Genomic DNA, 25,972 nt, shown 5'->3' with positions numbered 1-25,972 from the left:
AATCCAAATTACCCCCTAAACTATTGAAAAATGGCAAAAAACTTCCTTGAAAAAAAATAAAGGACAAAGTGCCTCCCCAACATTTTAATAAAGAAGCATATTATCCCCTCTTTGGGCAATGTAGTTCACTTGCTCATTTTGGCGACTGGTTTAACTATTTTGCTTTGTAAGTTGTCAATTTTACCCATAATTACTAAATATAAAAGTTGAAAAACATTAGCACTTTCTCTTTCTTTATATTGCAGCATGCTTCTCTATTCTTTTGGAGCTTTTCTTCTATGAATTTTATGTAGTTTCTACCAAAATATGTGCAGTATAGTAATTAGGAGGAAAAGTGATCAGTTACAAACTAAAATAGCTAAACTAGTGCAAAATAAGTGAGTGAACTACACTGCCCAGCGGAGGGAAGGGGGTAATATATTTCTTTATTAAAATGTTGGGGAAGGCTTTTTGACCCACTTTTTTTCAAGGGTGTTTTTTTTGCCCTTTTTCATATTTCAGGGAGTAATTTGGGTTTATCCCTATAAAAATGTCTTATTTAAATGGACAAAATGCATAAACTCCCGCCGCGTTTTAAAAAGTCAACTAAAAATTCATTTTTGTTTTAAAAATAGGCTAAAAACCCCTTTGTGTTCTGTAAAACTCAGCAACAAACACCCATTCCTTTAGTAATTAACGAAAGGTGCATTACACGTGCTCTTTGTGCATGTAAGGGTATTTTTAACTGTTTTGACATTTTGTTAGATGTTTTACTAAAATGCCCTTTTTTGTTTTTGTATTCTTTTATAATGAAAATTGAAATATTAAATTTTATTTAATTTATTTAATATTAAATATTAAATTAAATTATATTTAAATTCAAATAATTTTATAATTGTTAATTGTTAATCTAAAATTCTTTTTAATTCATAAAAATATATATTTAATTACAAATCAAGACAAACATTTACCATATTTTGAAGATGAATAAAAAATGAAACCAAACACTATGCATGCTTTTCATGAGGATCCTCCAATAATTGCATACATACTCTTGCAATTACATTACATGAGGAAGATTGAACAATCCCTCAACATTCTCACTGAGTACTCTGTTTTAAGTCATCATAACGGATGCTTCTATATGATGCCATAATTCTCTAGATCCGTTCAATTATCCTTGTCATCCATCTAAAACATGCATATACACTCAAATAGTATTAACATATACGATATGATATTACCAAGAATATAATAAATCTCGCAAATTCATTCAGTCCCCACGGTGGGAAAAAGGAACAAGATTATTTATCAGATTGTTGACTTTGATGCAGTAGTTTTTCAGCGATTTTGTTACCTTTTCTCTAACAATTATAACGTATTATCAGCAGAAAGAAAAAAAGAATTGCAGGAAAATTATATATATATATATGGATAATAGAATAAATATAAATAAAAGCTGTATATTTTTTTGTCCTTTTGGCCTTATACTTTCACTTTTCCGTCCAACTTTGAATTAAAATAAAATTGGACTCGGGAGGAGTTTCATATATATCGAGCCGATTTTGCTTCACCTCCATCTCTTTCTCCTAACCAAACACAAAATTATCTCTTATACATCTATTTTTATTTCCACTTCTCTTATTCCTCCATTTTTCACCCCAACCAAACACACTCTTAGTTTCTGTCTTTTTTTTTCTTCTCTTTTCTTCTTTATTTGTTTTCTACTTGTATATTTTATTATCTATTTTAATTAGTAAGTACTAGTAAATTACCAAGATTTAATTGTTTATTATTGTTAAAATTATTATATTATTATTGGTAATTAGTTTGAGGATATTTAAATTCTAATACTAGAATATTAAGTATATCTATGCTATTATTATTAGTTTAGAAGTGCAAAAATTTAATGAAAGTCTGAATATTATTTATGATTTATGAGAAATAAAATGTACTTGTTTATATTATTCTCTATGAAAAAACTATTTATATAACTATATAAATTATTTTTATGCATTAGCACCGTTCTTAGCAAAGGCGCGCGTCACAACGTGCGCCATGGCTCCAAGAACCCTTTGCACCATGAGCACTACTATGAACTCAAAATACCACCCAATCATCATACTCAAATATGAATTTGATTATACTCCTTCAACTCTTGAAAAACATTAAAAAGATAAATGACACTACAAGTAAACTAATGAATGGGTTCTCATAAAAACCAACAATACTTAACTGTAGGGCACAACTAATAAGTAGAATTTGATGGCAAATCAATACTTACCAACACCATGGTGTTATACCAGCACTAAGAAGTACCCTCGAAACACCATCATGGTCTTCTGAGCAAGTATAACAAATATAATTGAAAGAAAATTAACTTATTAAGTTCATTGAAAGAGTTTAACTTGAGAGATGGAAGATAAAAAAGAAATTATTTTATTTTAAGTTGTTAGTAACTTAGTTAACCATGGTTCCCAACCTAACATACCTGGATATATCACATTCAAGGGCCAGAAAATATTAGTGTTGAAAAGTTACAATACTTGTCTATATGAAGCATGAAAGACTTGTATAATCTACACTCAAGCACAACTTGTACATTTCTTATTTGTTTTCTTTTAAGCTTGATCCTTGGGGGGAGAAGGATCCATGTAATAAGAATCAATATTACATACTGAACTTGCACTATCTAAAAGGAATCATTCGTAAAATTAAAGAGGGGAACTGCAGTAAGTAAACATTGTTCGAATAATTATTTTGTCAGTTAGCGTGGCAGCCACCTGGACGATCATGCTCACATGTAATTGAACTCTAGTCAGACAGCTTGAAGGAGTGACAACCATTTCTGCTAGAGATATGCTCAAGGATCTAAAGAGGATGTTGGACCTAGTTCAACTGCCGAACATGAATCTAGAAATCTTATCTCCAGAGGAGTCTTATCATCTTGAAGGATAAGCCTCCAACAATTAATACTTCAAGTTGGAAGTTCTCCCCTTGATCATTGAAGTCTATAGCTTAATAATTGCTTTCTCAATCCTTGGTGGACTCAAAACTCCCTCAACAGCTAGGAGGCTAGGGCTATAGAAATGGATTTTCCCCCTCGATGAATGGTAACGTATTCTTAACACTTGCACGCACAAACCATGCTATTATTCAAATAACTCTTGCATTGAATTATCATCCCATATTACACCTTTTCAATTTGAATTCTTATTTCATTACTATTTACTAATTTGAACATTTGAGTACTAATATGTTTTTTATAGGTTTTCACTCCAAGACTTGTGGAGAACTACGCCCAAAGGGCTCAGATTTTTATCATATCTAACGGTCAGATCTGAATTTTGATGGCCCGATTAACCCATATTTTTCAACAATGTAAGATAATAGTTACATCAATGTTATACTAATATTTATAAATACATAAATTTTGCAAATTGTTAACATATATTAATTTCAACTATATCTATGTAAAAATTTGATAATAACAACAACAATAATAATAATGATGATGATGATGGTGGTGGTGGTTGAACAATTCTAATTATTATTTTATTATATATATAATGAGATTAAAAAATTTAATCAATAAGTACGATATCTTAAAATCCGGACTCCTGATTCATACGAAATTTAAATATATACAAGATTGTACCCATTAGATCATATCCGACGGTATGATTTAAAATCACATGGCCTGATTCAACGATACACCGTCTTGAATGATTACTCTTATGTTTCGAGTACGGTATCTCAACATCCGTATATCCAATAAATCTAAAACTTTACCAAATGTATTTTTTTGTAAGTTTTATCATATCTAACGGTCAGATCTGAATTTTGATGGCCCGATTAACCCATATTTTTCAACAATGTAAGATGATAGTTACATCAATGTTATACTAACATTTATAAATACATAAATTTTGCAAATTGTTAACATATATTAATTTCAACTATATCTATGTAAAAATTTGATTATTCGATTTTATTATTTAAAATAATAATAATAATAATAATGATGATAATGATGATGATGGTTGAACAATTCTAATTATTATTTTATTATATATATAATGAGATTAAAAAGTTTAATCAATACTTATGAAATTTTAAAATTCGGGCACCCGGTTCATACGAAATTTAAATATATAGAAGACTGTGTCAATTAGATCATATCAGACGGTATGATTTAAATCATATCAGACGGTATGAACATAATTAACTATATCTATGTAAAATTTTATGATTCGATCTCATGATTTAAAGCAATAATAATAATAATAATGATGATGATGATGATTCGAGCTGTCGAGCTTGGCGAGCTCGACTTGAGCTCATCGGCTCGAGTTTGAGCTCGAGCTCGACAGCTCGAGCTCAAGCTCGAGAATACATTGTCGAGCTCGAGCTCGAGCTTGAGCTTGACCTCGGCCAGCTCGTCGAGCTCGAAGATCCTGAGTCGAGCTCGAGCTCGAGCTCGACAAAAATGGTCAAGCTCGACTCGAGCTCGACTCGTTGACAGGCCTAGATTAAACGTACCCTAACGAGCGACTTTTTGTTAGTATCAAATATATTAGAAATTTATCCAAGAAATATCTCATATTTTAACTTTATATCATCATAAAAATATGATACTTTAATATCAGTCTAAAAATAATCATAATTCACAATTTCATATTTTTTTATTATTTTTGTATAAAATATTAATTAATAATGCATTTGAATTTTATTATTATGTATTAGCATCAATTTATATTTCTAACAATTTAAAAATTTTATATACTTGTGTGGGAGTATATATTTGTACCAATATTATGTGTAAGTACTTGGATAATTTTGTGTATTCTTATACGTTTACTAATTATGTTGCTGCTAAACTAATATTAAATATATAATTTTGAATTAAAGTTGTTACTCTGACTCACAATAATTTTGGTGAAAATTCTAAACTTACACTATGTTAAGATAATTTTGATAATATTCAGTTAATATGGCAAATTGATAAAAAAAAAAAATAGATATTAAAGTATAAAAATAATCATAATTTCAATTTGAATGTCAAAATGTAATTAACTTTTTAAATAATTAACCCCATCTTTAACCTTAATCCTCTAAATTATCGTCTGTTCTCCAATTTAGGCTGAAATCAAATACAAAAATTTCATCACACATTTTTCACAAAATATTAACAACTAATTTATTTGAAAAAAAATTCTGTTTTATAGTTTTATTTAGAAAAAAATGCAAGCAACCCCATATGATATTGTAAATGAGTAAAGTATCATCTTATGAAAAAACAAATAGTAATTTACCCTTTTTGCTAAATGAAGCATTTTTTTTTACTTTAAATAGTATATAAAGATAAATTGTTATTTTTTATTATAAAAAATAATTTACTCATTATAATATCACGAGGTAAATTACAATAAACCCGTTTTATTTAAAAAATGGGCCGAAACTCAAAAGGATATAAAGCTTATGCTGAAACCATTGAAAAATATCTCACATTGCTGCAGACATTACCACCTCTCCCTCAAGTCCTAACCAACCCACACTCACTACATAGAAATCGTGAAAGAGGAAAATAATAATAATAATAATAGTAATAATAATAATCCATGATCAAGCAGCAGCCATACGCGCTGCGCTCCTGCCCTCGTTCCCATTCCCACTCTCGCCTCCTTAAAAGACACTCCAAGAATCGCTACTGCACATACTTGTTCAAAAGTGCTTATTTGAAGTCCGTCCTTAAGCTTCAAATCTCTTCCTCTCTCTCTCGCCCTCTGCTGCTACCAATGGCGGTTGGCGGCTGTGCTTTCTCCTCGGACGATGTCGTTGTCAAGTCTCCGACTGACCGGCGTCTCTACAGATTCATTCAGCTTACTAATGGCCTATGCGCTTTGTTAGTTCACGATCCTGAGATTTACTCTGACCAGCCTGCTGGGAACCCAAACCCGGAGGATATGGAAAGTGAGCTTGAGGAGGAAGATGAGGAGGAAGATGGAGAAGAAGAGGATGACGAGGAGGAGGAGGACGAGGAGGAGGAGGAGGAGGACGAGGAGAATGAGGAAGTAAACGAATTGAAAGGCTCGGTTGAGAAGAAGGTCAGATTCTTTAGCACTTGGATGCGCTAGAACTTTATCTGAAAATGTTGAGATTTAGTTGTTGAGTTGTGGAAAGCATGGTTGTTGAGTTATTGAGGATGGTAGTTTTTAGTTTTTGAATTGTTGTTTTGCAGGCGGCTGCAGCGCTTTGTGTAGGCATGGGGAGTTTTTCAGATCCTTATGAAGCGCAGGGCCTGGCACACTTTTTAGGTTTTTCAAGTTTCCCTTGAGTTGCATAGTTTCGTGCACTTGGATAAAGTTTTTTGTTTATACACGCGATTCTAAAGGGAAGGATATGATAAATAAAGAAAGAAATTAGGTACTTCATAATCTTAGGATATGGGGCCATGTATGGTTAAGTGTTGAGGTTTACAACTACAATTTAGCACCCATAAAAAGCGATCCAAGTCGAGGTTGTTAGGAAGCTTTTCTGATATTACTTCAGCTGATTCATCCTATCAAAGGCTCAGGGAATATCCTTGGTGATTTAGACCCCAAAGGTACTTTAATGGTCTTTCTTAAAGCACCACTAGGTTGTTAGTTAACTGGTAACTGACCATGGACTACAGTGTATGAAAATAGTCAAGTTTGTAGTATGATCACAATAGCAACAGTAACTATCTATTTTCCTGTGTATAGTAATCGGTTGATTATGTCAAAAGGAACTGTTTGCTTATTTTACATCTATCCTGATTTTTGGATGGTATTATGTATTAATAACTTGTAACTTTTTCTCTCCCATACAAAGGGATATAAATCTAGCCCTAATTGTCGTCAATGGAAAGCATAAATCCTAATAGGAGACTTTTAGGAGAGAAATTGTGTGTTTGTTTCGTTGCAGAACCAAGTACATCGAGAGCTGAAACTTATGTTTTCCGTCTTGCTCTTGATTGGGGCATAAAAAGCTATAAAAATTGCAAAACTTTATTTCTCAGCCAGTTCGGCGACTGAAACTAGGACAACTCCTCGAAGATGTAAATGGGATGACTAAAGCAGATCATAAGATTTTCTTGTAGATGTAATATGTGGAGTAACACCTCTGATGTTACAACGACGACAAATTTTGAGGATGTAGAAGTACCATTGTCTCTGCTGAGCAGAACTAGAATCATATTTCAAGCATGACGTATTTCACAAATTTTATTGCAGAGCACATGCTTTTCATGGGGAGTACTGATTTCCCAGATGAAAACGAGGTTTGTCTGTTGATTTATTCCCTTTTGCGTGTTTGTTCAAATGTTGGTTGCCAATTTGTAGTTTGTAACCTCCCACACACCTGTTAATATTAAGGGGAAAGGGAACATGCTGAACTTTAAGCGCTCATTTGGATGGATCATTTTTATGTTTTTCAGCAAAAGCATTTAGTTCCAGGTTGTGAGAATGCATTTCTTTGCTGTTATTTTAGGTTTATGCTTTTAGTGCCTAGATACAAGAGTAGTGAGATATTTAGACAACTGTTGTTTTTGCCTTGTGTTCTAAAAACTGGAGGGAGGCATGTTCCTATGGTCCATAGCCCCAGAAAGGTAAAGTCATCTACTCTCCGCCTTGCTCTTCCTAACACCAACTGACCGCTGCTGGTTTCTGTCTCCAACCCTGCCTGACCACAGCCACTGCTAATGCATGCTGATCCGGATCTCCTCCTGCTGCCCTGCTATGTGAAAGCATAGTTGGTGTCACCGTGCCTTTCCACTTTTGCCTCCATTGCCACCCCGTCGTTGTGAAAACCATTAACCACTCAATCATCTATACCCTCCAGTATTGGCCCTCTGTAGTAATGCTCTCCCCCGTGACCTCCTTTTGCCCCCAGCATAGGCCAACTTTTATTCAGCTTTGTGGCTGCTGGCAGGAGTTCAAGGGAGGAGAAGGGATTTCTGAAGGTGGAGGTAGGAGAGAGAAATAGAAGTATAAATTAGCATTAATTGGATATAATATATTTTGGTACCATAATCATGTTGAATAAAATATTTATTGCACTCAATTGTATAGTATATTCTTTTTGAAGTAAAATGTATGATTCAAACTTTTCATACGTATTTTTAAGGTGCGAGTGCGACAACATAGGGTCCAGCTGAACATTGTAATCTGGAAATCGAGCAGAGGGGCTAAAATAATTAGTTTTAAAATTTTTGAAGCGCGGTTGGTGTTATCCTGGAATTTCTTATGTTGAGTACTTGTATCTTGTACAATCAAATGTGATCTAAATCTCCTTTTAAGTGCACAGAAATTTGGCTTCCTGGATTGACCTTTTTCTTTTCTAGTATGATAGTTACTTGTCTAAGCATGGAGGGTCGTCAAATGCATATACAGAAACCGAGCACACCTGCTACCATTTTGAAGTAAAAAGGGAGTTTCTTAAGGGTGCTTTGACAAGGTAATGAAAGGGGTCCTTACAATAAGTAACTTAGTGCGGAGTTATATATTTGAATTCATTAGACAAGCCACAATGTTCTCGTTTGTGTTAGTGGCCATGGTATATTCATTTGAGCTTTTGTCGCTCACATTTTGATTTTAGTGACTTGCATCTAATTTTTGCTATCAGCACCGACAGATTTGCAAGTATCGGAATGAAACTTTTCTTCGCATGGAAATTTCAAAAGCTTCAATGAATCCTTTGCATTCTTTATCTCCTCCACGGTGTTTCTACCCTAGATATATACTTGATGGAAGCCATTGGGATTGGCTTGTATGTATTGCCTTTGTGACATGTCCATTCATTATTCTGATGGCGAGTAATACTTCTTTCACCTATTTAGAAGTTCCAAACTCGTCATGGTTAGCTTTCTGTGAAGGATTGCGCATTGGTTATTCTGAATAACAATCCTTGATAGTTTAACATATAATTTATCGAACTGGCCCAAGACCAACAAAGTTTTACCATCCAAGTATTAGGTTATCAAGTAATAGTAGCTGCAAAAATTGAGTATAGATGAGATCAGAATGTCAAATGTATGATAGCGAACTGATTATGCTATGGGTTTGGGAAGTTGAATTGCTTGTAAGTCTTTGAGATGTTACGTGATTATTAAAGGAAGACTGTGAAGCACTGGTAAGAATAATTGTGGATCTTTCCGTGAACATTGAAGAAGAGAAGCACTGCAAACCTCATCATATGCTATGCTTGATAGAACAGGTGTGGAAAAAAGGATCACATTGATGAACCTTGAGAAGTATGGGTTTATGATGCTTGAGTTTAATAATGCTGTTATTTCTTGTAATCTGCATAAAATTTTTTCCTGTCGTTTCTTGTATGTATCTATTTGATGATGGAAGTAGAAAACAATCAATTATTGAAATATACTTCACGGAATAAAATTAAAAAGCATAGGACCATTTTGACTCTATTTGTTCCTTACAAACTTAGGATTTTTGAGAAAATATTGTGAACATATTTGGGCAGAAATCTTTTGTAGCATTCTTGCAATGTTTCATAAAATATGGGAGAGAAGTATGACACCCAACATTAGTCATAGTTATAAATCTCAAATTGTCTCTTTCTGTTTCTTTCTTTATATGTTCTTTTATGGTGGCAAGATTTTGAATTAAGTGTTATAGAGGTTTTTCTGTTCTGTAAGAGAATATTAGTTGTTTCCCTTTTTCTTTTGAGTTTTTAACATCATTGTTGCACCCTGATCCAACACGAACAACAGCATCTGGAATTCTTTGAATTCTTTTATGTGCTAGAGCAAAGAGAAAATTGATTCTTTTTGCATTGAGTGTGCATGTGTGTGTGTGTATGTTACATCAAATTCAATTCAGGCTTCTGGGATGCCCTAGTTTGCGATTTTGTAGTAATTGAAGCGAAGGTGGGATAGATGAGCAGGACAAAGAAGGTTTTAACCAACTGATAATCTTCAAGGATGTCTAAAACAAAAAATTGTGGAGTTCGAATTCCTATGTTCTAGTGTGGCTGCATGGTCTATTCAGATGAATTTTTGATTGTGTATTCTTTCAGAATATATGAGAACCATGTACGGGCAGATGCAAAATGAAATTGGTTAGTCTATTGATTTTGTCATTACATGTAGTACAATTGATTCTGTTCCTAATTGGCAGTGACCTGCTTCCCACAATAATAGGAAACCGAACTTTTAGTTTTGCAACTGCATGAAGTGGTTTTGTTTCTCTATCTCTACTATCTTTGTGCTGCTTGAATGAGCGACTAAGAGGCTGCTTATTCTTGATCTCTGCCTTTTCAGGTTTGCTCAGTTTTTCAGTTCTCCCTTGGTAAAAGCTGAAGCCATGGAACGGGAGGTGTTAGCTGTGGATTCAGGTTGTCCATTTAATAGTTATGAATACAGATAATGTTTATTCACAATACATTTATTTTTTTTCTCTTCTGCCTCTATAAAGCTTAATGTTCCTTCTAATCATATGATTGGTCACAGAATTTAATCAGGTTTTGCAAAATGATTCATGCCGCCTGCAACAATTGCAGTGCTATACATCAGCGCCAGGTCATCCTTTCAACCGCTTCTTTTGGGGTATGTTGACCAGCTGTTAGTTTGCTTCGAGTTCTTGGGCAAGTTTTGATGCAGTACATATATTAGGTACTATACTTTCCAGTTAATTTTTGTAGGGAATAAAAAGAGCTTGTCTGATGCTATGGAGAAAGGAATTAATCTGAGGGATCGCATTCTGAAATTATACAATGACCATTATTATGGTGGATCAATGAAGCTAGTTGTGATAGGTGGAGGTAAGTCTTTTTCATACTTGTTTCAGGACTAATTGGGATTTGGAGGTCTTTGGTTGATCGAGATTTAGCTAATTCAGTAATGAGTATCTGGATGGTTTTTTTTTGGGAGTTACAGACTTACAGGGTATGGTTTAGGTACAATGTCATTGGAAGAGATTATCCTGACTACTCAACCTTTTAACTGCCATTCTCAACCCTTCTATCCGCAAAATTATGAAAACTGATTATATTTTAGTTTGCTAATTGCTGGCATAAAGTCAGTTTATGAATACACTGAATCCAAAAACTAAACTTTTTAAATTCAACTGATTTAGGTATTTGAAACCTTTTCTTGTTTGTATAACTTGCAAGAGTCTTCTTTTGACCTACAAGGCCAACCTTGAAGCACAATCACCTGGTGATCAAACCCTTTCAATCGCCCTGACAAATTTGATTTCGAGCTGCCTCTTCCTCTGGTTTCATCGTTGATGCTAGCTACATCTGCTCCTTCCCTTTGTATAAATGTGTCCTTACTGCCTCAGTATGTCTTCGATGTCAACTAAATTTACTTTCATTTGTTTGTGCCTTTTCCCCTTTGTCCTTTAACATAAAGAAAATGTGGTGTTCTTTGCTGTTTAAGGTCGAAAGAACCGGGAACATAATGATTGGTTGAATAGTAGACAAGTCCTAGTGAACAGTGTCATCGTATCCCTCAGGTTGGAGCATGTAGTATATTACTATATTTCCTCTTTCCTAGTGAATTGGCACTTTGAATTTTAGTTTGTCTCACAAGGTACATCAGTGCTGAAAGTGTAAGCATATGTATGTTCCAAATTATTGTTTGAAAGTGAATAAAGAAGCTGAAAAAGTCGTGACTCATATATTCTATTAATAAAGTACAGATGGACTTACCACCATGTAGTCTGGCTTTTCTCTGGATTGAACCAGTATAATCAGTTTTTAAGACCTAGAAAATGGAAAGTATAGGGACAATAAGAGTACATCACTATCTTCTTTATTTGACTGTTGAATTTAATTTATGCAGAGACTCTTGAAGTCCTTGAAAGTTGGGTCCTTGAATTATTTAGCAATGTCAAGAAAGGCCTTTTGGTTAAGCCGGAACCAAGGTTAGACATTCCTGTTTGGGAAGCTGGCAAACTTTACTGGTTAGAGGCAGTCAAGGATGTTCATATCCTTGATTTATCCTGGACATTGCCTTCTCTGAGAAAAGATTATTTGAAGAAAGCTGAAGATTATCTCGCTCATCTTCTTGGGCATGGTAAGATGGTCTTTTGCTTTGGTAACTCTTCCACATAATCTATACCTTTATATAATTGAAAAAGGACCCTGTTGGTATTTTCAATTATTTGGTCAGTCAATTTTTTCTAATTATTTTATTAATCTCGATTTTTCTTTCTCTCTGTGTTGCCAACTTCCACATCCCTTTTTCTTCTCTAATTTTTTCAACAATAATTTTCCATATCTTTTAGTATTTTTTATTTGATTAATAATATATATTTTCTAAAATTAATAATTTATTTAAATCTAAATTAATTGTGCACGCACATTTCAGTGTGCCACATATACTAGTTGTTGATTATTGTTTTCAGGAGATAAAGAAAATGTTCAGCTGCAGAAAGTGAGAAATGATGATTATTTTATGTTTGTGCATCCAGTGTTAGGTCTGATTTCCCTTAATTTTCAGGCTATGCCCCCGGAAGGCATGCTTTTACATGTAGCTTAATAGTGACTGAAGCAGCTTGAAATTCTGTTTACATGCTGCAGAATGTCATGTGGTATTGTGAGTGTTGTGCGCTATTGTCAATGTTTTAGTTTTCTATGTTCTCCTGCCTGTTCTATGTCATGTCTTAGGATTGAGGTTGATGATTGGAAACAATTGCGAGCTAAAAATGTTTTTACTTGACATATTTGATGTGCTATCTTTACTTTTCAGATTATGTGTTGTCTTTAGATATTCTGAATAACTTTTTATCAATCATCTTGTGAGTGGGGTTAAGAGCAATCATTTATGATGCGAGTAATTTTGTTCTGCAGTTGTTGGCATAGCTGAAATGTGTGGGGATAAAGAGAATAAAAAGGATGTTATAATCTCTGAAGTTCTACAACAGGATATGTGCTTATGTGGAATAAATGCCTGTCTTGATGCCTGATGTTTTTCTTTGAGGGCATATTGAAATAATTTTATTTAGTTTTCAAAAGTTTTGATGGATGAATAATTTAGCATTTGACTTGGAGGGGATAGAGAAGAGGGATACTCATCTGTTAAATTCAAATTAAAGGGCTTAGGCAAGGAAGCAGTTTAAAGCCATTTATGATGTAGAGCGGGGAAGAGTATGAGGAGATGGAAGCTTACCCAGATAACAAATGATAGGTTGCCCCTAAAGTAGAGTTTCTTACTTGCCTTTTGTGCAATGGATTGAGAAACAAGTGAAGCTCAGATGAGAATGTAGTTTTGCTGCATGCCCTGAAGGATATGGTCAAACCTATTCCTAAAGATGCTGGATCTTCTGGAGTTTGGTTGTCTGGACGAGCTACTTATGATACTGGTGTCTGAAGAAGTCTGTTAGTAGTTAGTACAGATGACATACAAGATGTGAAAGCAGTTGTTGTATGCTTTCACTGACAATAGGTGTCTCTGTATGATCATGTTAGGACTTGTGACTGCCCATAAAAAGCTCAACCTATTCAGCTTAGGTCTTGTGTTTATTAATTTGGTTGCATTACAGTCAGTCTTTACTTTCCTTATCCTGCGAGTTTAACTTAAAATTACATTTCAATATGTGGTATATAAAAACTGTGGAATCAAGACACTATGAAGAACTAATAGATAGTAATGGTAGTGATGGCATGATTTAGGATAACTTCAGGGTTCTTATTTTACCTTATTGATTTTTGCATAGCAAAAGACATTGGCATCAAAGAAATCAAGAAAATAAAGAATTATGGCTGTTTCTGATAGGTTCCTAGAATCTGTATGATTTAATCTGGTCTGGAATAGTATGCTACAGAGGAAGCATTTTTATTTGACAGTTAAGTTGCAGCTATTTAACTTAGAGAGAAACAATATGTAAATGTTCAATGAAGGTTTTACTTGTTGAAAACAAAATTGAAGGTGCAGAACAGACTGGGGGGAAGAGTATAGCTATCTGTGAGACCTTGAGGTCTCAAGGCATTGTTTTGGATCACATCACACTACTAGAAGAAAAATAGAAAATCATGATGAGAATCTTGAAATAAATTTGTCTCTAGCTAATGCACTGGAATAATTAAATATATTTGATATATACTCTTAGAAATCCTTAACCTAGCATATTAACAATCTATAGAGGAAATTAATGATCAGTTTCTCTAGATAACTAGGTCTTCAAATGCTAAGATTCATGAGAAGAGGCTAAACCCCAGGAAAGCCTTTCATATACATCTTCTTGTGAAGACATTCTTTCTTTAGATCTAGAAATTCGCTTTCCACTGGATTATTGAAAGAGTCAGTCACGTAAGGCCCACTATATGGACGAATCAAGGGATACTTGGGCATAGAATATTCCTGTTGGCGCCTGCATAAGTTGAAAATTCCTTCTTTACTTGTGCCTTTTCTTAATCTTTTCAATTGCATGTGTTACTTAATACAGTGCATTTCTGCATGGTTTATAATCTTTCAAGTATGGGCATGTTGTCTACTCAAATTCTTTTTGATTTGTCTTTATCTTCTATTGCTTTAACATTAATCCTCTCAGCAAATGGTATGGTCTTATCTTTTGATGGAATGGAGTACATCAGGTGGAAGAGTTACTTTTTAACTCTTTTATCTTTTCACATCTCTCTTAACATTAAAAAATGATGACCATGTATCATTAATTTGCTTGAGAGTTGAACTTTGCAGTGTAAGCATTTTCTCCGTTTCCCTTGGTTTTGAAGTGTACACAGTGCTTATATATGCTTTTATGGCTGACTCTTAAAGTTCTGACATGTGGGGGCAAATAACATGATTTCAGAGGGCAGAGGAAGTTTGCATTTTTTCCTGAAAGCGAGAGGCTGGGTGACTTCCATATCTGCTGGTGTTGGTGATGAAGGGATGCATCGTTCCTCTATAGCATACATCTTTGGCATGTCTATTCACCTTACAGACTCTGGCTTGGAGAAGGTCATTCTTTGCCTTTTTCTTCTTTTAAACATTGGCAAATAGTTTTTGGTAAAGACAAGATGCATTTGACCTTGCAAAATCCGTGCTCCACAATCAATCTGAATTGCCACAAATTGACAGAGTTTTGATTTCATTCCCTCTTCCTTGATTTAATGACTGGCTTCATCCCTAGATGTCATTTAGGAAAAAAGAAAGAAAGAAAGAAAGCAAGAAACAAAGAGGAAAGATCACTCGTCTTCAATGCAGGAGTAATTCTTTCTTACAAGTACCCTTGTTAAAATGCACAACGCAGTACTTTGTTTTTGCCGTAACAAATTGGGGAGTGATGTAGAAGGCCACATTTTCAACTCCCTCAGCTTCATCCAATTCAAATTAATACATTGAAGTATGAAATGGAGGCTATGTAGCTAACTCTGTATTGGATTATTTCAAGTTAGTAAACTAATAGATGAGTATGAATATTCCAAGATTCGTTTATTAAAACTTATGTGGTGAATGTCCACCGAACATGTATGGGGTTGTGTCTTAAACGTTTGATTTAGCCCATGAGGTGGTTCCTATGTCAAAATTTTGTCCTCTTCTATGATTCTAGGTCTGTTAGTTTATTTGTTCTTCTGGATACAGAACTGTTTCATTATGTTCGCATTTTCCACGAAGCTTGTTTTCATCACTGCTTTAGCCCATCATGTCTTCCAGCCATGATAGCTGCTCATACTCAGTTTTCTTTATGTTAATGATGGTGTAGATCTTTGATATCATTGGATTTGTCTATCAATATCTCAAACTATTGCGTCAAGATTCTCCTCAAGAATGGATATTCAAAGAACTCCAGGATATTGGACATATGGAGTTTAGGTTTGCAGAAGAGCAACCTCAGGATGATTATGCTGCAGAACTTGCGGGTATTTTTTACTTTTAGCTTCTAATGTTTCTATTTGATTTTGGTTTGTGCAATTAAATTTATTGGCCTTTTGTTTTAATTTTTTCATATAGCTCGAATATCTCTTTGATATGGCTTGTTTGGAGATAAGATCAATGACCTTTTCTTATCAATAATTGCACTGTTCAGCTGTTTTGGTTGAGGGTGGCATCTGAGATGATTTGTGACATTTTGACCACAAAAGTCATATCTTTAAGATGTCATCAATTTTATTTTTTTTGGTTCACATGTGATGTCACAGTAAAAATGTCAGAAAAGTTAAATTCTGGGGCCACATGAATCAGGAAGAACAAAATTTAACTTATGTATATCGAGAACGTTATGTTGTGTAGCGTTTGATAATCGAAGTACAATGAAATGCTTTCATAACATCAATGATTATAAAATGCACTTGTAGAAGTATTGTCTAGTCTTTTCGATGAAATTTCTTTTTCTTTATTGGTTTGGGATGACAAAGAATTATTCGTTGACCTGCTTACTACAATTCTTTGCATCATCATTGGTTTGGTTTGTGCCATTTTGAATGAATATTCAATAAATCCTAGTGGCCCACAAAGCGGCGTATTATCTTCACAACTCCTGCCCATGTATTTTATGGTGCTGCTAATTTGCATTATATTCAAAGATAAGATTGCCTGAGATGATCTGTCTAGAAGACTTGTTTCTATCCTGATAAGACCAAAAATCAAGAAAAAACAAAACGAACACTAGAAGCTCCTTTCATGCATGCAGAAAAAATTCTTTGGCATTTATATTAAATTTGGGCATGTTAAATGACTAATCTTATGGTTGCAGAGAATCTGCTTGTTTATCCTCAGGAGCATGTTATATATGGTGACTACGCATACGAAGTCTGGGATGCAGAGATGATAAAACATCTTTTGGGTTTCTTCAGGCCTGAAAACATGAGAGTTGACGTGTTAACCAAGTCTATTAAGAAGGCAAATGGTAATTTTCTATGCATCTTATCTCCATCAATGCTGATTAGTCCTATCCTCATGTGCTTCACATTTCCTACAAATAGTAGCTATCTAGATGATATATTAGAAATCAGGAGGGAATTTCACAACATCATCTTTTATTTATGGTTAAGACATGATATATCCGTGCATCTTTGATGAATACGCTGGACGGAAACCAAATTCTGCAGCTCAAATCTCCAGTGTCTGATGACAGAGGCTTCTTTGGCTAAAAAGCTGTTTGCTCGTTGGTCAAATTGATTTTTTTATGTCAAAATAGAGGTCACCCTTGTTTAGCAATGAAAACTGGCTTCTTCGTTGATCAAATTGCTTTCTTGTCAAAACCTGGATCATTGTGATAAATGGATCTTGCATTAAAAAATGTGAACGAGATATGTTGAGCATGGTCTAATAGAGAATTATTCCGTATCATTTTCTTCAAAAATATGTCTCGACTTCTCTCAGAAAATGATATAGGAGTGAACAGATCAATATAGATTAAGCTTAGACACTAGCATCAGAAGTGATTAGAAGACTAGGGAGACTTCTGCAAGCAAATTGGTTTCTAGAGCTGGTTTTGCCCTTCACCAGCTTTGTCAATCTCTATGTAGTTGATAGTCAGTTCAGTTGATTGTCCTAGGAATCAAACTATTGTGGTTGCTGGTGTGAGCACCAGGTTCAGTTCCTCCACAAATGAAGATTGAATCATCTGCCTTTACCTCCTGCTGTTGTTTTTGGTTCACACAATGTAGTTAACATTGCTGTCACTTATCCTAATTATTTCTTGAAACTTATACTTTTCATCCCCGTATTATACTTTCGTCAAGTATAGGATTAACTCTTATTTTATTAAGGTCACTTAACTAGTCATCCTCCTACATCCTTTGCATTTTTCAGATATCAAGCATGAGCCCTGGTTTGGATCACGGTATGTTGAGGAAGATATTCCATCTTCGCTGATGGACCTCTGGAAGGATCCTCCGGAAATTGATTCCTCTTTACATCTGCCCTCAAAGAATGATTTCATTCCACGTGATTTTTCCATATGCGCGGACAAGGCATCTTGCCAGTTTGCAGATGCATCATCTCCAAGATGTGTACTTGATGAACCTTATATGAAGTTGTGGTACAAGCTTGATAAGACTTTTAAACTTCCTCGTGCTAACACATATTTCCGCATTACACTAAAAGGAGGATACAGTAATATAAGGAATGCTTTGTTGACTGAATTATTTATATTGCTCCTGAAAGATGAGCTCAATGAGATTATTTATCAGGTCCTTTCTTGTGCTCTTGTGTTGTTTCTTGTGATTCTACCCAGCATTTTGTGTGCTGGGCTGGCCAAAGTACATTTATATATTTATTCATTAAAAGACCTTATTCCTTTGAATGCAGGCCAGTGTTGCAAAATTAGAGAGTTCTGTTTCTCTATATGGGGATAAGTTAGAGCTGAAGTTATATGGTTTCAACGATAAGCTTTCAGTTCTCTTGTCTAAAGTTTTGGCAATAGCCAAGTCCTTTTCACCAAAGGATGATCGTTTCAGGGTATGCAGTATTGTTCTCTTCTTAAAGATAGATGAATCAAGAAAAAAGAAAAAAAACAATAACTCTATCGTTATCTTGGAATTTAAAACAGAAGATAAAAGAAAGGTTGTGAGGATAAAACTGAAGAGTTACTTTAATTGAAAAGAAGCATAATCATAGATTGCTGTTTTTGTTGCAAGGAATGGATGGTTTTGGTTGTGATTAGTTTTATTTTTCATTTCTCATTCTTCTTTATAAAACCGCCAAAAAAATGGATTTTGTTCTCTTCCCTCCTACATGTTCTCCCCTGTTTATGTTCATGATAATTGTGCCATGTCATATGAGTTGTAGTTTCTAAGATAGTAGATATACTTGCACTTTTACGTATCTTTGATACACAGACTATACGAATGATGTGCAAAATCAGCCTCCAATTCAATTGAATTCGGTTCTAGTTAGCATGTGAATGATTTGGCTATTTTTTCGAAGAATGAAAATATAAGCATTTGCAACAAGACTATGATTTTAGGCTATAACTTTTTTATATTCCTTTTAAAATGACTTTCAACACAATTCATTCTTTTTTATTTTCCTGCACTCATGGTCAGTTTTTTGACAGGTTGTTAAAGAAGATATGGAGAGAACTCTGAGGAATACCAACATGAAGCCGCTAAATCATTCTTCCTATTTAAGACTGCAAGTTTTGTGTCAAAGTTTCTGGGATGTGGAGGAAAAGTTATGCTTGTTGAGTGATTTGTCTCTTGCAGATTTAAGGGCTTTCATACCTGATCTTCTTTCTCAGGTTGGTCATCAGTTATGGTCTTTCATGCTCTCATGTTCCCGTCTGAGCGTATAGCTTTATTTAAGTCTTTACTACATTGTTTGCAGCTTTTATCTTGTTTAGTTGCATGGATATGCATAATGCTTTCTTGAGATTTGTAGATTGAGAGAAGATCTTAAAAGTTGAATGTTGGAAATGTTTTGAAGCAGATGTAACCCAATTGTGATTTGAAAGTATCCTGAAAGAGTTGACTTTTGACAAAGTTATTTAGCAAAAAGGGTTAGAAGTCCATAATTACCGACTGCATGTCTCATCTTTTTCACATTACAAAACCTTCTTCTACTTTTTGCATTTTAAATGTTTTTGGTAATAGGACATTAATATCTGAACAAACTTTAATATTTTACCACCTGATCAAATGGAATGGGCCACTATGCAAACATTATAAACTTGAAGGTAGGTTTGGTTCAGAAGAAGGATGGATATAATCAATATTTAGTATACCTCTCAGCAGAACCTTTTGTGGTTAACCGTAGCTTGGTGATCTTGAAGAAAGATGACAGCTTGTGGATGAAGAGATATTTAGTTTCATTAACTTTAATATTGTTAACACCCAGGAATTCCAGTCAACTATCCTTATTGGTTGAATCTACTATGCTTGCAATATCTTCCGTACAAGTTGGAAAGATGAAATGGATGCATAAAAGTTAGTTGTGAAACTGAGATAAGTTCATCAAATTAGAAATGGAGGGAATAGTAGATCATTTACATCATATCCACAAGAAATAAGGAGCTAAGTTTAAATGAAGCAGATCCACCATCAACTATTAATATTAATAGTCTTCTATCATTCACATGCAAATCTTAACTAGGCCTATATGCTTCTTGGAATAAATGTCAAATTCATAACGTCTTTGTCTGATTATTTGACAACAATCTCTTAATAGCGATTTCAGGGTTAATAAATGATGCAAAAGTTGGGATTTATGATATGTTTTGCAACTATTTATAGAAACACTAAGATAATTTATGGAGTTTGGTTTTATACAATTTATGTTTGGTCAAGAAGTTGAAAGGACTTGTCCAATTACAGGCAGAAGAGTGGGTGCTATATAACATGAAACATGTGAGCGATATGAATAACAATTGTTGATCTTGTGATCTCCATAATGAATTTATCATAAAGCAAACAGCATATGGAGAGTGCATACATCCTATAATTCGTGAACAGTCAATCATTCTGGCAGGATAAAGATAATTTCATGAAGTTAAAAATGAATGCACAAAAAAACATGCCTGGAAGTTAGGGTGATCCATGTAGCTTTGTGAGATATTGTAACTGTATAACCTGGTAGGTTACACCCACATTAATGAAGCGTGAGTGATCACATGCAAGTTTTTATTCCTTGTAATTTAATTTTCGGAAAGGAAAAAGATCAGATAAAAATTAAAATTGATTTTTCTCTCGCTGTATATCTGACATCAATTATAAGTATAAAAGATTGAAAAATAAGGAACATTTTTCCTAGGCTTTCCATCTGGATGCTTTTTCAGGGGTGCTGTCTTTCGTGCACGATGTGCATCATATTTGATCTTGCAATCAACCTACTTTTTCCCTCACTTTCCTCAATAATATTCATTTATAATGTTGACCATGCCAGGTAGAGTTCTGCATGTAAGCTAAATCAATTTCCTTTGATCTATCCCCTGTATCTGTAAACAATTATCTGGGGTTAGAGTTGACTCGAATTGATTGAGAGTTGGAAAAGTTGATCTTGAGGTAATTTCTCATTTTTAACTTCACAATTGAGGTCAGTTGTGAAGTCTGAGAAAAGATATTTAAATATAACAAGGCTTATAAGCATCCTAGAAGGGGAATAAGGCCTTTAATTATGGACAGATAGTCCAAAACATTTCAAATATGCTTTGTTACTCAATAAATACCATATTACATGGGCCCTTATTTTACAACTCAAGTACCTTGCTGGATTCTCTGTTAAGGAAAATGTGAATTTTTTTATCTATTATTTCAGCACTTTGGGTCTGGGGCTGCATGGAGTAAGTGCATGAAATTGACAAATTCTATGATTTTCTCAAATCCTCCTAGAAGTTATGATTTAGGTAAATGGCCTGCCCATGCTTGAGACATTCCAACCCTAGGGAGCCATGGAAGCAAATGGAGAAAAAACCTGTATCGTAATTCCCAAAGCGTGTAGAAAAGTAGGAATACTGATGAGTCAAACCCTACATTAATTACCAAACAACTATGATTGAGGAATATTCCCAATTAAGAATTATGTAGCATTCTTAGTAGACTGTCCACAGGATTGTTTTTCGATTTATTTTTTCCCCATTGTTGACACTCAGTTTCATCTGCCTTTATGCAGTTGTATATTGAGGGCCTTTGCCATGGGAATTTACTGGAAGAGGAAGCTCTTCAGATATCACAAATATTCAGAAGTAATTTCCCTGTGCAGTCACTTCCGCATGAGTTGAGACATAAGGAGTCTGTGATGTGTCTTCCTTCATGTGCTGACCTTGTCAGAGATGTCAGAGTAAAAAATAAACTAGAACCTAACTCAGTGGTAGAGGTAACAGAACAACCACTTTGGTGAACTTGCACATCTTGTTACTAGCAATTCAAGTCTGCTTATGCTTTCTGTTTCCTGGGTCTTCTTTCGCAGCTTTATTTTCAGATTGAACCAGAAGTAGGAACAACATTGACTAAATTAAAAGCATTAACTGACCTTTTTGATGAAATAGTCGAAGAACCACTTTTCAATCAACTCAGGTATGCGAAAGTTTGATTGAATGATTAGGAGTGTTACAAAGTTGAGATAACGTACTCTAATCACTCTCCACGCCGCCCATGCCACACAGGAACACGTTGTCCATGCACTCACACGGACCTGCATGCCTGTACACTCAGCTGTCTGAGGTTAAATAATTTGTTATCATATCTTGTTAATGCAGGACAAAAGAACAGCTTGGTTATGTTGTTGACTGTAGCCCACGCGTAACATACCGGATATTAGGATTTTGTTTCCGTGTTCAATCTTCTGAATACAATCCTGTCTACTTGCAAGAGAGGATTGAAAACTTCATAAATGGCTTAGAAGAGATGTTGGTAAGTACATAATTATACGTTTAAGGCTGATGAGCTTTATGGTTTCTATGCTTGTGGTTGACTGATTTGGAGTTTTGTTAGCTTCTTTGTGTGGTCACTGCTGCATGCTCTAGGCATTATTGATCCGAACCTTGGTTGTAGTTTAAGGGATGTTTTGAAGTGAAATGATTACCAGATATATGCATAGGATGCAAGAAAGCTGATTGCTGCTGAGTCTACTGCATGGAATCTGTTGGTTTCTTTAGCCAAGTACACACGTAGATTGAATCAGTGTGGTTATCCACTTTTAAATTACAAACGTATTGTAACAATATTTTTCTTGTAAAAATGTTTTATGATGATCATCTTCTGTACCCACCCATGCCATGTTGCTTGTCAATAGAAAACAATAACTAGGAATATAGACAAATTTAATTAGTACTTAAGTGAGGTGTTTCTTTCTGTTACTCTGCTTGTACACCGGGTGTTATCCTTAATTCTTGAGACTACAACAGGAATCCAATTTGTGTGGCCCTGACCTATATTACTTCTTCCCCCCAACCTTGACTTTCAATTTATGGGTCAAACATGGATCATATTTTATGTTTTCTGTTTCTTTACTATTCATGGCTGTCTGAATGTCCCTTCAAACAAAATAAGATTGCTTATTGATATCTATTTTGCTAACTGCTATCATGTCCCAAGCTTTTTTTTCCTTACTGAAACTCTATTGATATTGCAGAATGGACTTGACAATGAATCCTTCGAGAATTATAGAAATGGTTTGATGGGGAAGCTTCTCGAGAAAGATCCATCTCTTTCATATGAAACGAACCGTTTTTGGGGTCAAATAGTTGATAAAAGGTAATGCACTGCTTTCCAGTTATATTGTACAAGAATTGCAGTATTTCAGTGAATCACAAGGTAATGGAAATGGTTGAATCTAATACTTGAATTGTGAACCTTAAATAATTGCAAGCCATCCAAACCTTTGTAAGAATATTCACATATTATTTAATGGTCTAGTTTAGTGTACCGTGAATGTGAAATTGATCATTTGAGCTTTGAGGGTATTTGCATCATTTGAGCGTGTCAGAGTTTTAAATAAGTGAAGAGAGAAACACAAGACGAACATTTAAGTGGTTCTGTCATATGATCTAAGAGAGAAACACAAGACAAACATTTACGTGGTTCGGTCGTATGACCTACGTCCACGACACAAATGCCCAAGGGGCTAAATCATATTATTATCTTTTAGTTAAATAATATAAGCTCCACCTATTTATATAGGTGAATTACATATGTGTATAACATAAAAATAAGGAAGTATCTCCAAAATCAAATCATATAGATATCACAAGAATGACTAAGATTTTATTGTGATTCTCTTGTGATTTTACAATTATTTGGAGAATCAATTCATCATTCTCAACACTCCCCCTCAAGTTGGACATGGAGATCTTGATTGTAATGTTCAACTTGGACAACAGAAGTCAAAAGTTTTCTTTCAGTGTGACGCTGTGTGACGTTTGGGAGGTCCCGGAGGTCAAGCGTCGTCATGCCATGCACACACATCCACAGTAGTAAATAGAATCAAATCACACAACTAGTCTTAGGTGCAAAACACCAAAAGAAAGACACTTAGCCAATCAGAAGCAAGGTCAATTAGAAAAAGAGACCGACATACAATTTAGGTGTAGAACACCATCAGTAGTGAAAGGGAGTAAGCCCATCAGAAGTAGAAAGGTCAGTTAGAGATGAGACCGACACACAAACAGTTTAGGTATCAAAAACTCGACATGGTATCAAAGCTAGACAAACAGTTTTAGGTGCAAAACACCAGTAGAGAGGCACTTAACCAATCAGAAGTAAGGTCGATCAGAAAAGGAGACCGACACAGACAATTTAGGTGTAGAACACCATCAGTAGCGGAAGGGGCTTAGCCCATCAGAAGTAGAAAGGTCAGTTAGAGAATGAGACCGATAAACAGTGTAGGTGGAGAACATCTGCAGTAAAGGCTTGGTGGAGCCAGTGTTGCCTACGTAGCACAAGCAGTACAACAGTTAGGGTTCCAGGCGGCGGCGGCACGCTAGGGTTTCAGCAGGCTTTTTTTTTTTTTTTTTAACCGATGTAGAACACCCACACTAAAGGCTTGGTGGAGGAAGTGTTGCCTACATAGCACAAGCAGTGTAGGCGCAGCAGTTAAGGTTCTAAGCAGTGGTGGAGGCGTGCAGTTGGGTTTCAGCAGGCTTTTTTTTTTTTTTTTTTAACCTGCTCTGATGTCAGAGTTTTAGATAAGTGAAGAGTGAAACACAAGACGAACATTTATGTGGTTCGGTCATATGACATGCGTCCACATCATGTCAGAGTTTTAGATAAGTGAAGAGAGGAACACAAGACGAACATTTACGTGGTCTGGTCATATGACCTACGTCCACAAGACAAATGCTCAAAGGGCTAAATCATATTATTCTTAGTTATAAATGATATAACTTCACACAAAATAGAGAAAATATCTCCAAAATCAAATCATAAAGATATCACAAGATTCACTTAGATTTTGTTGTGATTCTCTTGTGATTTTACAGTTATTTGATAAATCAATTCATGAGTCTCAACAGAGTGTTTCTGGTTCCTTGAATTAAAATAAGATACTTCCTTGAGTCTGAAGCACACTTCAAACGAGGTGGTGCTTGAGGGATGCATAAAGTGAAGCAGTGTTCAGAGCTCCAATCCCCTACTTCCCCACTTTTCTATATGGTGTCAAAGATTCCTGAACCTCGAATCAAACTTAAATTGGAGCTTTACTAGTAGGTAAATTAGCTTTACTGCTCAATCAATATCCAATGACTTTGTGTTTCAGGTATATGTTTGACTTGTCCGAGAAAGAAGCTGAGGAACTCAAAGGTGTTCAAAAGGGAGATATTATTAACTGGTACCGTACTTATTTAAGGCAACCTTCTCCTAAGTGTCGGAGGCTTGCAGTCCGCGTGTGGGGTTGCAACACGGACTTGAAAGATGCAGATGAACAAGTGGCATCTAGGCAGGTCATTAAAGACCTTGCAGGTTTCAAGGAGTCGTCTGATTTTTATCCGAGCTTTTGTTGAGAGAGAGATATTATTGGACATGGCATCGGCTTAAAAATAGGTATAATTTATTTTCAAAAGCCAGAGTATTAGCGACTACAATGTACCACAATTTTTGAAAATCCATTGGTACTAATATTTGGGGTAATGGTTGGAGATCAATAAAGAAAAGACGATTTTCTTGTAGTTATTCTTGATAGATTTCTCTCTCCCAGGGAATGTAAGGCAGTTGCCTAAAGTAGTTCTTGGAAGTGTGGATCATGAATTAGATGTCATCATTGTTAGAGGATGAACTTCCTTTCCATGTTCAAGCTTCTTCAGCTTAATGAAATACTGCTAATAGAAATGAAAAATATTATCCACAAGTATTTAGTGTGTCTAAACGAGATGAATTGTTTCAGCTGGTCAAAGGGGAATTTTTGAATTCGCTGTATGCTACAGGTAATGTATGCACTTATTTTGTTACTATTCAAAGTGGGTTTTCTGGCCAAGGAATATATTTAATGATACTACAAATGAAATGACATAATTATGTATAATCTAGTGATCCGTAATATCATTTGATTAATATTGAAGCGCCTGTCTCCGGGCGTTGGCAAATAATTTCCACGTCCTTGGGAGATTTGCTAAAATTAAGTTGGATGCGAGTGTTT

The 25,972-nt window shown here is 34.9% G+C and overlaps 1 protein-coding gene across 2 annotated transcripts; it reads left to right on the top strand.

The window, feature by feature from the left end:
- Positions 5,552–25,702, top strand: LOC105163864 (nardilysin-like). Of its 2 annotated transcripts, XM_011082361.2 has the most exons (19): positions 5,552–6,086; positions 6,221–6,296; positions 7,236–7,282; positions 8,345–8,457; positions 10,283–10,356; positions 10,472–10,567; positions 10,663–10,782; positions 11,807–12,040; positions 14,775–14,923; positions 15,669–15,825; positions 16,659–16,811; positions 17,720–18,099; positions 18,218–18,367; positions 18,966–19,148; positions 21,515–21,718; positions 21,812–21,918; positions 22,101–22,254; positions 22,976–23,097; positions 25,097–25,702. In XM_011082361.2, exons 1-19 carry the CDS (start codon positions 5,601–5,603, stop codon positions 25,338–25,340), a joined length of 3,249 nt encoding a protein of 1,082 aa, XP_011080663.1. In that variant the 5' UTR covers positions 5,552–5,600; the 3' UTR covers positions 25,341–25,702. The 2 variants fall into 2 exon arrangements, with proteins under 2 accessions (XP_011080663.1, XP_011080664.1); XM_011082362.2 differs by lacking the exon at positions 5,552–6,086 and having other exon boundaries at positions 8,353–8,457.

Source organism: Sesamum indicum, linkage group LG6 (assembly GCF_000512975.1).
Source record: "Sesamum indicum cultivar Zhongzhi No. 13 linkage group LG6, S_indicum_v1.0, whole genome shotgun sequence".
NCBI classification, from domain to species: Eukaryota; Viridiplantae; Streptophyta; class Magnoliopsida; order Lamiales; family Pedaliaceae; genus Sesamum; species Sesamum indicum.
This window is presented reverse-complemented; position numbering and strand designations above follow the sequence as displayed.